Here is a 14,472-nt window from a genome sequence, read left to right as displayed (position 1 = left end):
CTTCCCACAATCGCGGCAGGGAAATGTTTCTTTCACAGCATGAACTTGCTAGTGGGTCACCAGTTGGAAAGCTCGGTTGAATCCCTTCTCACACTCAGAGCCGGTGAACGGCCTCTCCCCGGTGTGAATTCTCTGGTGTACCTGTAACGCAGATGATTCAATGAATCTCTTCCCACAATGGGGACAGGCAAACGGTTTCTCCACAGCGTGAACTTGCTGCTGGGTCACCAGGTGTGAAGATTGAGTGAATCCCTGCTCACACTCAGAGCTGGTGAGTAATTTTTCCATGCTGTGAACTCACTGGTATCTCGTACAGGTGCTGGATAAAATATATGTGTTTGAGATTCCCGAACATCAATCCTCCGCTTGTTCTACCCTGGAAAAAGAGTTTACAATAAATTAACAGGTAAAGACCAATGTATCAGACAAGGTAATTAATTTTGTCTCTACGATGAAATACGACATCAACACTGTGACAGAGAGGCTGAGAGTAAATTGGGGGAACAAGCTCTCATCTTCTATCTGGGCTCAACATCAAGTTCACCGACTTTCTTTCTGTCTTCTTTAGAGTGGGCCATTTCTGCCACTCCTCCACCTGTGATTTGGGCCAGGTTTTCACTCCTCACCTGTTGGGCAAGTCCCACGTCCCCATAGTGAGCAACACGGTGTTTCCGTGGCTGGTCTGATGGACATTCTGCTCACGGGTCACCCATCCTGCGAGAGATTAATGGTGGTGAACTGAACGTTATTCCCTCTTCCCTGTTCCTCTACACTGTGGTTGGCCTGATTGTAATCATGTTTGGACACCAAATGAATGAATAAATGAATACATTTATTGGCCAAGTATGTACACATACAAGGAATGTGCCTTGGTCCTCCATTCGTAAGTAACAACATGAACACCCAGTAAACAATGAAGAATAAAGCAGAAAACATTAAGAATACAACATTTTAGTTTAAACATGTGAATGAAATAAACCAGAGCGAAAAGAGACTACGGACTTTTGGTTATTGAGTAGAGTTACTACTAGCGGGGAAAAAACTGTTTTTATGTCTGTGGCGGCTTTGACAGTCCGGAGTCGCCTTCCAGAGTGCAGAGCTTCAAAGAGTTTGGGTGGCCAGGGTGAGAGGGGTCAGAGATGATCTTGCCCGCTCGCTTCCTGGCCCTTGCAGTGCACAGTTCGTCAATGGGGGGGAAGGTTGCCCCCCCCCCCCGACCCTCTCCCCTACAGGGTGTCCAAAGATGAGGATGGCAGGTGAGAAGTGCAGCCAGAAGGCAAGTAGCAGCCCCTTTAGATATTGGAACAGGGGGCTGCAGCCTCACACACTCCATGTACACGTGGTACACAGACTCTTCCAGCCTACAAAAGTGGCGGGTGGCTGGCGAGTCTGTGAACCGCGAGAGAGACAGGTTGCAGGGGACTCCTCGGTGCAATACCCTCCTCCCCGATGGGCAGAAACCCTGCGTAGAGGGACCCCTGATGTTCTCCACAATGGCAGGGTCCGCTGCCTGACAGTACCAGAGACCCAGGTTCACTCCCCTCCTGTGGTGCTCTCTGTGTGGAGTTTGCACAATCTCCCCGTGACCTTGTTGGTTTCCTCCGCATGCTCCTGTTTCCTCCCACATCCCAAAGAGGTACGTGCAGGTTTGTAGATTAATATGCCTCCGTAATTCCCCCTGGCATGTGAGTATTTTTGTGTTCGACAAATCACTGGGTTCAGACAACAGAGTTTGATTCACCAAGCAATTTATTACATTGCTAAATAAGGCACATAAACTCAGGTGTCTCTGCACGTGCTCACAAACCCTGAGTACGCAGCAGAGCACGCTGCTGGATGTTCCTGTCCTCAGTCCAAAGCTGGGGCTCTCTTGACCGAAAGGGCGCCTGACACCATCCTTTATGGCATTTCATATCAGACCATGCCACTGCCTGGGGTTACCAACTGTCCCGTATTAGCTGGGGCATCCCGTATTTTGGGCTAAATTGATTTGTCCTGTACGGGACCGCCCTTGTCCCGTATTAGGCAATGTCCACACCGCTGGGATGCAGGCTGCCCAAGCGAAATAGGAGGTGCTGTTCTTCCAATTTGCGCTGGGCCTCACTCTGGCAATAGAGGAGGTCAGATTGGGAGTGGGGGGGGTTTGAAGTGCTGAGCCACCGGGAGATCAAGTAGGTTAAGACCGACTGAGCGGAGGTGTTCAGCGAAACGATCGCCGAGCCTGCGCTTGGTCTCGCCGATGTAGAGAAGTTGACACCTGGAAAAGCAGATACAGTATATCCTGCTGTCTTGCTTTCCTCACCAATGCTATGCTTTCCCAGGGAATTCCGAGACACCCTGACCACAGCTGCAAGGTCAATTCTCGGAGATAACGCGTCTGAATCTTGTTTACGAGAGGCTTTGGAATGCAGTGCTGCTGATTTAGTTAATAACTCCATGTTGCGTTTACTACAGCTGAAATTGTCTGCTTAACCCTTACACCACACTCTACCCCTTGGAGTCATTCACCTGTTCAGTGCGAGCAAAGGGTGGGACTCACTTGAATATTTGAGCTATCGGCTCACCCATCAGGTAACGCACTAGCACTATCCTACACAAACCAGGGACATTTTTTACATTTACCCCAGTGTGAACCCTCAGTGCGTGAGAACGCACGACCCCCCACCCCCCCCCCCCCCCCCACACACTCGGAGCAGGTGAACGGCCTCTTCCCGGTCTGAACCCGCGGACCTGTCTGTCACCTCTCCCCGGAGTCAACCTGCTGGTGCCACTTCGGCCGCCCAGCTCGAAGGAATCGCTTCCCGCCGACGGGACAGGCAAACGGCTTCTCCACCGCGTGAACTCGCCGGTGACTCTTCAGGTGAGAAGATTGGCTGAACCCCTTGCCGCACTCAGAGCAGACGAACGGCCGCTCCCGTTGTGGGTTCTCCGGTGTATCTGCAACGCGGACGAAGAAATGAGACCTTTCCCGCACTCGGGGCAGGTGAACGGCCTCTCCCCGGTGTGAGTTCTCCGGTGGATCTGCAGCTGAGACGACACATTAAACCCCTTCCCACAGTCAGAACAGGTGAACGGCTTCTCCCCAGTGTGAGTTCGCAGGTGTACCAGCAACGTGGACGATCCACAGAACCCCTTGCCACACTCTGGGCAGGTGAACGGCTTCTGCCCACTGTGAAGATGCTGGTGTTTCTTCAGTTGGCACGATTGAATGAATCTCTTCCCACAATCTGCACAGCCGAACGGTTTCTCCCCGACGTGAAGCTGCTTGTGAACCCTCAGCGTGTCGGAACGCGTGAATCCCTTCCCGCAATCGGGGCAGGTAAACGGTTCCAACCCGACGTGAACTTGCTGGTGAATCCTCAGTGCGTAAGAGCACGAGAACGTCTTCCTGCACTCAGGGCAGATGAACGGCCTCTCCCCGGTGTGAGTTCGCTGGTGTCTCAGCAACGCGGATGAACAAATGAAGCCCTTCCCGCACTGAGAGCAGATGAACGGCCTCTCCCCAGTGTGAATTCTCCGGTGCGCCTGCAGATGAGATGACCCGATGAACCCCTTGCCACACTCTGGGCAGGTGAACGGCATCCCCCCAGCGTGAACGTGCAGGTGCCTCTTCAGCTGGCACGGCTCAGCGAATCCCTTCCCGCAATCGGGGCAGGTAAACGGTTTGTCCCCGACGTGAACTTGCTGGTGAATCCTCAGTGTGTGGGCACGCGTGAATCCCTTCCCACACTCAGGGCAGACGAACGGTCTCCCCTCAGTGTGAATCTGCTGGTGCCCCTTTAGCTGGCTAGCTCGAGAGAATCCCTTCCCACAATGGGGGCAGGCAAACGGTTTCTCCACAGCGTGAACTTGCTGCTGGGTCACCAGGTGTGAAGATTGAGTGAATCCCTCGCCACACTCAGAGCTGGTGAGTAATTTTTCCATGCTGTGAACTCACTGGCATCTCGTCAGATTAACTGACACAGTGAATCCCTCCCACGCGTTCAGGTGCTGGTGAAATGAATGAGTTTCAGATTCCTGAACATCGATCCTCTGCTTGTTCTACCCTGGAAAAAGAGATTACAATAAATTAACAGGTAAAGACCAGTGTTACAGACGAGGTAATTTTTGTCTCTGCGGTGAAATACGTCACACTGTGACAGAGAGGCTGAAAGTAAATTGGGGGAACAAGCGCCTCATTTTCTGTCTGGGCTCAACATCAAGTTCATCAACTTAATTTCTGCCTTCGTTAGAGTGGGCCGTTTCTGCCACTCCTTCACCTGGAATTTGGCCCAGGTTTTCACTCCTCCCCTGTTGGACAAGTGCCAGGTCCCCACTGTGAGCAACACGGTGTTTCGCTGGCTGGTCCAGTGAACATTCTGCTCACTGGTCACCCACCCCCAGAGGATTGATGGTGATAAACATTACGATGGCAATGCCATGGGGTGCCACATTGAGAGGACCCTCGGATTATCTTTAAACGGACCTTATCTTGCACTGAACGTCATTCCTTCTATCCTGAAGGGTCTCGACCCGAAACGTCACCCATTCCTTCTCTCCCGAGATGCTGCCTGACCTGCTGAGTTACTCCAGCTTTTTGTGAATAATTCCTTCTCTCCTGTTCCTCTGAGACTGTGGTCGGCCTGATTGTAATCGTGAGTGGCAAGGGTGTGGGGTAAAAATTGTGTGATTTGTGTAAGCAGTATTGAATGTACGTGTAGCCTCCGGACGGAGTTTTGTAAGGATCATGCATTGTATATATTTATTTCTCGAATAAAGCCTATTTTGATTTTTTTTAAAAAATCACGTGAAGACACAAACTAGATCTCCTCGACTTGGTCAAAAATTCAAGTTAATTTTATTTGTAGATATCACATTTAAAAACAACCCACGTTGACCAAAGTGCTGTACATCAGTTCAGGTACTAAGGATCACTTCAAAATTTAATCACTACACTACTCACTCCGGGGCACTCTGCGCCTGCGCGCTTGGTATCGCCTGCAACATAGGGCGAGTTCTGGGGCGCGGAGGTTTCTGGGTAAAGAGGGCGCCATGGACATGGACCTGAAATCACCGGCTCAGCGTTCCCCAGTAGACAACAGACACTTGGTCCTTGTATCTGGAGAACAGTGACCTCCCGCAAACGACGTAGTCGTTTAGTTGTGAAAACTATTACGTTTACAAGTGTCGCAATTCAGACTTATGAACCAATAACCGTTTTACCTTCCCCGAATAAACAGGTAAAAGACGAACAAGTACATTCCAAAGAAGATAACAGAGGAGAAAGATTGAGTGACCAGATACGCCAAATGACCTGCCTAGGTATATTGTTTGCAGAGAGAGTCACAGAGGTTTTACAACAGAACTTTATTTGCTACATATCCAAGATATTAAAATCCAGCCCGGTTATATGAAGTACTAACAACATAAGAATAAACTCTAAATGTAACCCAAATTAGCCCTGGTTGTGATGAACATCAGGAATAACCACAGAGACAAAAAATGCAGTCGCTTGTGGACTTGCGAGAGGTGTTAAACACTGAACCAAGATCTGAGTTAAACCTTCTCCGAGTGTGAACGAGCTGGTGTGCCATTATCTCAGTGAAACCCTTCCCGCACACTAAACTGGTGAATGTCCTCTCCTTGATGTTAATTCTATGGTGGGTCACCAGGTTAGATTTACCAGTGAAACCCGACCCTCAGCAGGGAGAAGCAAATGTTTTCCACACAGCATGAATTCGTTGTTGGATCTTCAGCTGAGCAAGTTGTATGAATCTCTTCTCACACTAAGAGTAGATGAGTGGCCTCTCCCCAGTGGGAATTCTCTGGTGTGTGCACCCCCACTGAGGGTTTCTTCCCACACACCAAAGACGTACAGAATTGCAGGTTAATTGACTTGGTGCAAATGTACACAAACTGTGTGTCGGGTCGTGTTAACGTGCGGGGATCTTTCGAGTCAGGACCCTTTTTTTCTGACCGGCTTCGTTACTCCAGCGCTTTGTGTCCTTTTTTGTGAAGCCGCATCCGCAGTTCCCTGTGTCTACTGACCAGACTATCTAGGGGGCAGGGAATCCATGTTTGCGCTTCCAAACGCGCTCTGCGGATCGGAAGTAACTCTCCGGTGTGTTACCCACGGCCGCACCGTCCCCGGGTGGTGGGCCACCGTGTCCCCGAGGGCCGGCTCCCCGCTCCTACCTGCCGCCGATCCTCCGGAGTCTTTAGTCCGCGGACCGCATGCGCGCCTTGACCTCACCACATCCTGCGCTCTTCGCGCCTGCGCTCTAGGTATCGCCTGCAACATAGGGCGAATTCTGGGTCGCGAAGGTTTCTGGGTAAAGAGAGCGCCATGGACATGACCTGAAATCACCGGCTCAGCGTTCCCCAATGGATAAGATCCACTTTGTCCTTTTGGGTGGGGAGTCTGCAGTCGATTTAACACAACGACCTCTCTGATCATAGAAACATAGAAAATAGGTGCAGGAGTAGGCCATTCGGCCCTTCGAGCCTGCACCGCCATTCAATATGATCATGGCTGATCACACAGCTCAGTAACCTGTACCTGCCTTCTCTCCATACCCCCTGATCCCTTTAGCAAAAAGGGCGACATCTAACTCCCTCTTAAATATAGCCAATGAACTGGCCTCAACTACCTTCTGTGGCAGAGAATTCCACAGACTCACCACTCTCTGTGTGAAGAAATGTTTTCTCATCTCGGTCCTAAAAGACTTCCCCCTTATCCTTAAGCTGTGACCCCTGGTTCTGGACTCCCCCAACATCGGGAACAATTTTCCCGCATCTAGCCTCTCTAACCCCTTAAGAATTTTATATGTTTCTATAAGATCCCCCCTCAGTCTTCTAAATTCCAGCAAGTACAAGCCTAGTCTATCCAGTCTTTCTTCATATGAAAGTCCCGCCATCCCAGGGATCAATCTAGTGAACCTTCTCTGTACTCCCTCTAAGGCAAGAATGTCTTTCCTCAGATTAGGAGACCAAAACTGCACACAATACTCCAGGTGCGGTCTCACCAAGGCCCTGTACAACTGCAGTAGAACCTCCCTGCTCCTAAACTCAAATCCTCTTGCTATGAATGCCAACATACCATTCGCTTTCTTCACTGCCTGCTGCACCTGCACGCTTGCTTTCAATGACTGGTGCGCCATGACACCCAGGTCACGTTGCATTTCCCCTTCTCCTAATCGTTCACCATTCAGGTAATACTCTGCTTTCCTGTTCTTGCCGCCAAAGTGGATAACCTCACATTTATCCACATTATATTGCATCTGCCATGCATTTGCCCACTCGCCTAATCTATCCAAGTCACTCTGCAGCCTCCTAGCATCCTCCTCGCAGCTAACACTGCCACCCAGCTTCGTGTCATCCGCAAACTTAGAGATGTTGCATTCAATTCCCTCGTCCAAATCATTAATATACACTGTAAATAACTGAGCCTTGCGGTACCCCACTAGTCACTGCCTGCCATTCCGAAAAGGACCCGTTTATTCCTACTCTTTGTTTCCTGTCCGCCAACCAATTTTCTATCCACCTTAACACTGAACCCTCAATACCGTGTGCTTTAAGTTTGTACACCAATCTCCTATGTGGGACCTTGTCGAAGGCCTTCTGAAAGTCCAGATATAACACATCGACTGGTTCTCCCTTATCCACTCTACTAGTTACATCCTCGAAAAATTCTATAAGATTCGTCAGACATGATTTGCCTTTTGTAAATCCATGCTGACTTTGTCCGATGATTTCACCACTTTCCAAATGTGATGCTATCACATCTTTAATAACTGACTAGCATTTTCCCCACTACCGATGTTAGGCTAACTGGTCTATAATTCGCCGTTTTCTCTCTCCCTCCCTTTTTGAAAAGTGGGGTTACATTAGCTACCCTCCAGTCCTCAGGAACTACTCCAGAATCTAAGGAGTTTTGAAAAATTATCACTGATGCATCCACTATTTCTGAGGCTACTTCCTTAAGCACTCTGGGATGCAGCCCATCTGGCCCTGGGGATTTATCTGCCTTTAATCCATTTAAGTTACCTAACACCACTTCCCGACTAACCTGGATTTCCCTCAGTTCCTCCATCTCATTAGACCCCCGGTCCCCCGCTATTTCCGGCAGACGGTTTATGTCTTCCTTAGTGGAAATCACTACACTTACAAGTGCCGAATATTTGAACTCGTGCAGCATTGACAGGTGTCATCCCCCCCACCCTTCCCGGAGCGAACAGAGGAGAGGAAATACAAGATCATTTTATTGGAGTCATCCCAGGTGGCCAAATATACATTGCATGCAAGAGAAACACAGGGTTCACAACAGACCTAATTTATTTGTCACATATCCAAGACATGAAGTTCCAAACAGTAAAATGATACTATAGATACTCACAACAACAAAACAAACTCCAACAGTGGCCAGTGACCAGGTTTAAAAAATCAAAAATAATCTATTCGACTACGATACAAAATAATACTTACAAATCAAAACCGTGGTAACGCACCCACCACAATACAAATGTACCAAATTATCTAAGACACTGAATTTTTAAATAACTATAATACAATCCTTGTGCGCAGTGGCAGAGTTGCTGCCTTACAGCGACCAGGTGGGCCAAAAAGGGCCTGTTTCTGCACTGTTTCTCTAAACTAAAAACTAAACCAAACTAATTGAGAATATGGGCTCAGTCCTGGGTGTGATGAACAGCAGTGGTAACTGCAGACTCCAACGACAGGTGGTCTCTTTGGCAGCCGTGCTCGTCCTGGGTGGTCTCTCTGGCTGCCGCGCCCGTCTTTGTTCGTGGCGACCGGCAACGGGGTCCGGACTTGACCGGCTCTGCATCTGTGACCGGGTCTGCTGCAGCGAGGCTGTGCGGCGCCTGGCGCGAGCTCCCTGCCCAGGCGGGTTTCCGTCTCTGCGGGACGCGCCCCCGCCTCACCGCGATCCCTTCTGCCGTGCGCGGCTCGCTGAGCCCCTCCACACACCCAGAACCGGTTAACGGCCTCTCCTCGGTGTGAATTTGCCGGTGCTTCTTCAGATTGCCCACTTCAGTGAATCTCTTGCCACAATCGGGACAGGCAAACGGTTTCTCTCCAGTGTGCACGCGCTGGTGGATTCTCAGCTTATCAAAGTGAGCAAAGCCCTTCGCACACTCAGAGCAGCTGTACGGCCTCTGCCCGGTGTGAATACTCTGGTGTCTTACCAACGTCGATGAATGAGCGAATGCCTTCCCACACTCACTACAGGTGAATGGCCTCTCCCCAGTGTGAACTCTCTGGTGTGTTGTCATGACAGACAACCTAGTAAATCCCTTCCCACACTCGGAGCAGACGAAGGGCCTCTCCCCAGTGTGAATTCTCTGGTGTATCTCTAACGCAGCTGATTCAATGAATCTCTTCCCGCACTCAGAACAGACGAACGGCTTCTCCCCCGTGTGAATTCTCTGGTGGATCAGCAACTGAGACGATCCAATGAACTCCTTTCCGCACTCGAGGCAGGCGAACGGCCTCTGGCCGGTGTGAATCTGCTGGTGCCACGTCAGCTGGGTCGCTCGAGAGAATCCCTTCCCACAATCGGGACAGGCAAACGGTTTCTCCCCAGCGTGAACTTGCCGGTGTACCTTCAGTTGAGAAGATTGGATGAATCCCTTCCCACACTCGGAGCAGACGAAGGGCCTCTCCCCGGTGTGAGTTCTCCGGTGGATCTGCAACGCAGACGATTTAAAAAAACCCTTCCCACATTCAGCACAGGTGTGTGGCCTCTCCTTGGTGTGAATAAGCTGGTGCCTCTTCAGGTTGACTGCCTGATTGAATCCCTTCCCGCAAGCCGGACAGGGAAATGGTTTCTTCACAGCGTGAACTTGCCGGTGGGTCACCAGGTGGGAGGCTTGGTTGAACCCCTTCCCACACTCAGAGCAGATGAACGGCCTCTCGCCGGTGTGAATTCGCTGGTGCATCAACAACGAAAATGAACGAGCGAATCCCTTTCCACACACGGAGCAGACAAACGGCCTCTCCCCAGTGTGGATTTGTTGGTGCCTCCTCAGGCTGTCCGCTTCAGGGAATCCCTTCCCACAATCGGGGCAGGCAAGTGGTTTGTCCACAGCGTGAACCTGCTGGTGGGTCACTAGGTGGGAAGCTTTGTTGAACCCCTTCCCGCACTCAGAGCAGGTGAGCGGCCTCTCTCCTGTGTGAATTCGCTGGTGTATCTCTAACGCAGCTGATTCAATGAATCTCTTCCCGCACTCAGAGCAGACGAACGGCTTCTCCCCAGTGTGAACTCTCTGGTGTGGTGTCATGACAGACAAACTAGTAAATCCCTTCCCACACTCGGAGCAGACGAAGGGCCTCTCCCCGGTGTGAATTCTCTGGTGTATCTCTAACGCAGCAGATTCAATGAACCCCTTTCCGCACTCGAGGCAGGCGAACGGCCTCTGGCCGGTGTGAATCTGCTGGTGCCACGTCAGCTGGGTCGCTCGAGAGAATCCCTTCCCACAATCGGGACAGGCAAACGGTTTCTCCACAGCATGAACTTGCCGGTGGTGTCCCTTCAGGTGAGAAGATTGGCTGAATCCCTTCCCACACTCGGAGCAGACGAAGGGCCTCTCGCCGGTGTGAGTTCTCCGGTGGATCTGCAACACAGACAAATTAAAAAAACCTTTCCCACATTCAGCGCAGGTGTGTGGCCTCTCCTTGGTGTGAATAAGCTGGTGCCTCTCCAGGTTGACTTCCTGAGTGAATCCCTTCCCGCAAGCCGGACAGGGAAATGGTTTCTTCACAGCGTGAACTTGCCAGTGGACCACCAGGTGGCAGGCTTGTTTGAACCCCTTCCCACACTCAGAGCAGATGAACGGCCTCTGGCCGGTGTGAATTCGCTGGTGCATCAACAACGAAAATGAACGAGCGAATCCCTTTCCACACACGGAGCAGACAAACGGCCTCTCCCCAGTGTGGATTTGTTGGTGCCTCTTCAGGCTGTGTATTTGAGTGAATCCCTTCCCACAATCGGGGCAGGTAAATGGCTTCTCCACGGTGTGAACTTGCCGTTGGGTCACGAGGTGGGAAGATTGTTGTAATCCGTGCTCACACTCAGAGCCGGCGAGTAATTTCTCCATGCTGTGAACTCTCTGGCCTCTGGTCGGATCAACTGACACAGCGAACCCCCCCCACGCATTCAGGTGCCGGTGAAATGAATGAGTTTGAGATTCCCGGACATCAATCCTCTGCTTCTTCTACCCTGGAAAAAGAGTTTAGAGTAAATTAGATTTCAAGATCAATTTGTACCAATTAAGGTACAGTGAAATTTGAGTTAGCATACAGCCATACTAAGTGAAAAGCAACAAGACTGCATGCACATAAAATTTAACATAAACATCCACCACAGCAGATTCCATATTCCTCACTGAGATGGAAAGTAATAAGGTTCAATCATCTTTCTCTTTGTTCACTTCAGGGCTGTATGACCATCGGCAGTCATACCCCGGACAGGTAAACGATTAACAGGTAAAGATCAGTGTTTCAGACAACTTCTATATCTGAGGTGAACTGTGACATCACACTGCGACAGTGAGCCTGAAAGTAAGGTGGAGGAACAAGCCCCCATTTTCTGTCTGGGCTCAACAGCAAATTGGCTGACTTTTGCCATTATGAATATTGACTTCTTTATCTTCAAGTCACCCTTGCTTTTCCCTCTTTCAACAACCCGCCCCCTTCCCTGTTCTCTGACCAGTCTGACTGTCCCCGATTACATTTTATCTGTTTGCTTTGTTGTGACCTACTCCTAGCTAACAATGATCTATTCTACATTTTCCTAGATCTCCATTACCTTTGCCTCGTTCACACACCTTACACTTCCTCATCTCCATATCTCCCTCTCCCCTGACTCTCAGCCTGAAGGACGGTCTCGACCCAAACTGTCACACCTTTCCTTCTATCCAGAGATGATGTCTGTCCAGCTGAGTTCCTCCAGCATTTTGTGTCCAGCTGCCAAATTTCTTTCTGTCTGCACCACAGCGGTCCATTTCAGCCACTCCTCCATCCGGGATTTGGCCCAGGTTTTCACTCCTCACCTGTTGGGCAAGTCCCATGTCCCCACAATGAGCAACACGGTGTATCTGTGGCTGGTCTAGTGGACATTCTGGTCCTTGGTGGCCCTGTCCCAGTGTGGATTGTCAGTGGTGAACATGACAACGGCAATGTCATTGAACGTCACAGGTAGAGACCCCTCAGACAGGGCCGTCTTAACGCATGGGCCTGATGGGCACTTGCCCGGGGCCCCACGAGCATAGGGGCCCCATGCTGATCTGTGTATGTTAAGTGACTTGCAATAATTAAATACTACTTTAAAAATGTAGGTTCAATAAGTGGGTTTTTTTTCGCAACATTTTCCATCCCTAAGTGCTTCTCACAGCGATCTGTTTCGCAACAATTAGCTCCCTAAGTGCTTTGCTTTTCCATACCTAAGTGCTTCTCACAGCGATCTGTAACTGCTTTTCGCCACAACTAAGTCCATCGCTGTGCTTTTCGGTAAGTGCTTTTCGCCGGCACGACAGGGAGGGCTGGTAGGGAAAGGGGGGTGGGGGAGAGTAACGGTGGGGGCGACGGGGTGGGTGGGAGGAGGAGGAGGGGCCCCAGTACACTGCTTTGCCCGGGGCCCATAATGCTGTAAAGACGGCCCTGGGTCAGGCAGCATCTCTGGAGAGAAGGAGCGGGTGACATTTCGGGTCGAGACCCTTCCTACAGACTCATGGGTGGGTGGGGAAGGTGCGCGGGTCGTGGTCCGGGTCGGGACGCTTCCTCTCACCGCTCTGTCCGTGCATTCAATGCGCTCCCACCGTGTCCCCGAGGGCCGCTCCTCGGTGCTGACCGACCCCCGCGCCCGGCTCCCCGCTCCTCCCTGCCGCCGATCCTCCGGAGTCTTTTGTCCGCGGACCGCATGGCCGCACCACTTCCGGGGCTCTACGAGCATGCGCGCTTGGTATCGCCTGCAATATAGGGCGAGTTCTGGAGTGCGGAGGTTTCTGGGTAAAGAGGGCGCCATGGACATGGACCTGAAATCACCGGCTCAGCGTTCCCCAGTAGACAACAGTGGAGAACAGTGACCTCCCGCAAACGACGTAGTCGTTTAGTTGTGAAAACTATTACGTTTACAAGTGTCGCAATTCAGACTTATGAACCAATAACCGTTTTACCTTCCCCGAATAAACAGGTAAAAGACGAACAAGTACATTCCAAAGAAGATAACAGAGGAGAAAGACTGAGTGACCAGATGCGCCAAATGACCTGCCTAGGTATATTGTTTGCAGAGAGAGTCACAGAGGTTTTACAACAGAACTTTATTTGCTACATATCCAAGATATTAAAATCCAGCCCGGTTATATGAAGTACTAACAACATAAGAATAAACTCTAAATGTAACCCAAATTAGCCCTGGTTGTGATGAACATCAGGAATAACCACAGAGACAAAAAATGCAGTCGCTTGTGGACTTGCGAGAGGTGTTAAACACTGAACCAAGATCTGAGTTAAACCTTCTCCGAGTGTGAACGAGCTGGTGTGCCATTATCTCAGTGAAACCCTTCCCGCACACTAAACTGGTGAATGTCCTCTCCTTGATGTGAATTCTATGGTGGGTCACCAGGTTAGATTTACCAGTGAAACCCGACCCTCAGCAGGGAGAAGCAAATGTTTTCCACACAGCATGAATTCGTTGTTGGATCTTCAGCTGAGCAAGTTGTATGAATCTCTTCTCACACTAAGAGTAGATGAGTGGCCTCTCCCCAGTGGGAATTCTCTGGTGTGTGAGTAACGCAGATGACTGAGTGAATTCTCAGTCAAAATCCACCCAAACTCAAACCCCCAATGGTGCCCAGTGAACAGTATTCAGTCCTAGATGTGATGAGCAGCAGCAGATACCGCAGACTCCAACACCAGTAGACACTTGTGGACTTGCAGCCAGATTCAGCAACTGTGAACAGAGCTTAGTTAAACAGCAAACAGATTCAGCAACTGTGATGGTTAAACTCCACCCCTCCCCTCCCCTCCCCCCAGTGTAAACTCACTCATGGGTTACTCGGTTGGAAGACTGAGTGAAACACTTCCCACACACAGAACAGGTGAACGGCCTCTACTCAGTGTGAATTTGCTGGTTGGTCACCAGGTCATCAGTGTTGACCTGCCCACAGTTGGGAGAGGCAAATGGTTTCCTCACAGTGTGAAGTCGCTGGTGGGTCTTCAGCTGGGAAGACTGAATGAATCTCTTCCCACACTCAGTGCAGGTGAACGGCCTCTCCCCGGTGTGAATTCTCTGGTGTCTCTGTAATGCACCTATGTTAGTAAACCCCTTCCCACACAGAACAAATGAACGGCCTCTCCCCAGTGTGAATTCGCTGGTGTACTTGTAGCCCGTGTAATTTACCAAACCCCTTGTCACACACAGAACAAGTGAACGGCTTCTCCCCAGTGTGAAACCGCTGGTGTGACTGTAGGTGA

At 50.5% G+C, this 14,472-nt stretch overlaps 2 protein-coding genes across 3 annotated transcripts; both read right to left on the bottom strand.

Annotated features, from left to right (window-relative positions):
- Positions 1 to 354: 354 nt before the first annotated feature.
- On the bottom strand, positions 355 to 3,924 carry LOC144601416 (uncharacterized). The gene is made up of 4 exons (XM_078413513.1): positions 2,984 to 3,924; positions 2,837 to 2,900; positions 2,688 to 2,716; positions 355 to 376 (listed from the first exon to the last, which is right to left on the bottom strand). Exons 1-4 carry the CDS (start codon positions 3,922 to 3,924, stop codon positions 355 to 357), a joined length of 1,056 nt encoding a protein of 351 aa, XP_078269639.1.
- Positions 3,925 to 8,302: 4,378 nt separating this feature from the next.
- On the bottom strand, positions 8,303 to 12,887 carry LOC144601085 (uncharacterized). 2 transcript variants are annotated; one of them, XM_078413017.1, is made up of 2 exons: positions 12,785 to 12,887; positions 8,303 to 11,218 (listed from the first exon to the last, which is right to left on the bottom strand). In XM_078413017.1, exon 2 carries the CDS (start codon positions 11,094 to 11,096, stop codon positions 8,667 to 8,669), a length of 2,430 nt encoding a protein of 809 aa, XP_078269143.1. In that variant the 5' UTR covers positions 11,097 to 11,218; positions 12,785 to 12,887; the 3' UTR covers positions 8,303 to 8,666. The 2 variants fall into 2 exon arrangements, with proteins under 2 accessions (XP_078269143.1, XP_078269144.1); XM_078413018.1 differs by having other exon boundaries at positions 8,303 to 11,213; positions 12,785 to 12,871.
- Between the last annotated feature and the right edge of the window lie 1,585 nt (positions 12,888 to 14,472).

Source organism: Rhinoraja longicauda, chromosome 16 (assembly GCF_053455715.1).
Source record: "Rhinoraja longicauda isolate Sanriku21f chromosome 16, sRhiLon1.1, whole genome shotgun sequence".
NCBI classification, from domain to species: Eukaryota; Metazoa; Chordata; class Chondrichthyes; order Rajiformes; family Arhynchobatidae; genus Rhinoraja; species Rhinoraja longicauda.
Note: the sequence above shows the minus strand (reverse complement) of the source record. Positions and strands in the feature narration are given on the sequence as shown.

What these genes read in the sequence shown, in the direction of transcription:
- LOC144601416 (XM_078413513.1), bottom strand. Translation starts at nt 3,924, where the DNA reads ATGGAAAAATTACTCACCAGCTCTGAGTGTGGCGAGGGATTCACTCAA. An exon ending in AGAGTCACCGGCGAGTTCAC is followed by an intron (nt 2,717 to 2,836) that starts GCGGTGGAGAAG and finishes CCGCGGGTTCAG; the next exon opens with ACCGGGAAGAGGCCGTTCAC. An exon ending in AGGCCGTTCACCTGCTCCGA is followed by an intron (nt 377 to 2,687) that starts GTGTGTGGGGGG and finishes CTCTTTTTCCAG; the next exon opens with GGTAGAACAAGCGGAGGATT.
- LOC144601085 (XM_078413017.1), bottom strand. Translation starts at nt 11,096, where the DNA reads ATGGAGAAATTACTCGCCGGCTCTGAGTGTGAGCACGGATTACAACAA.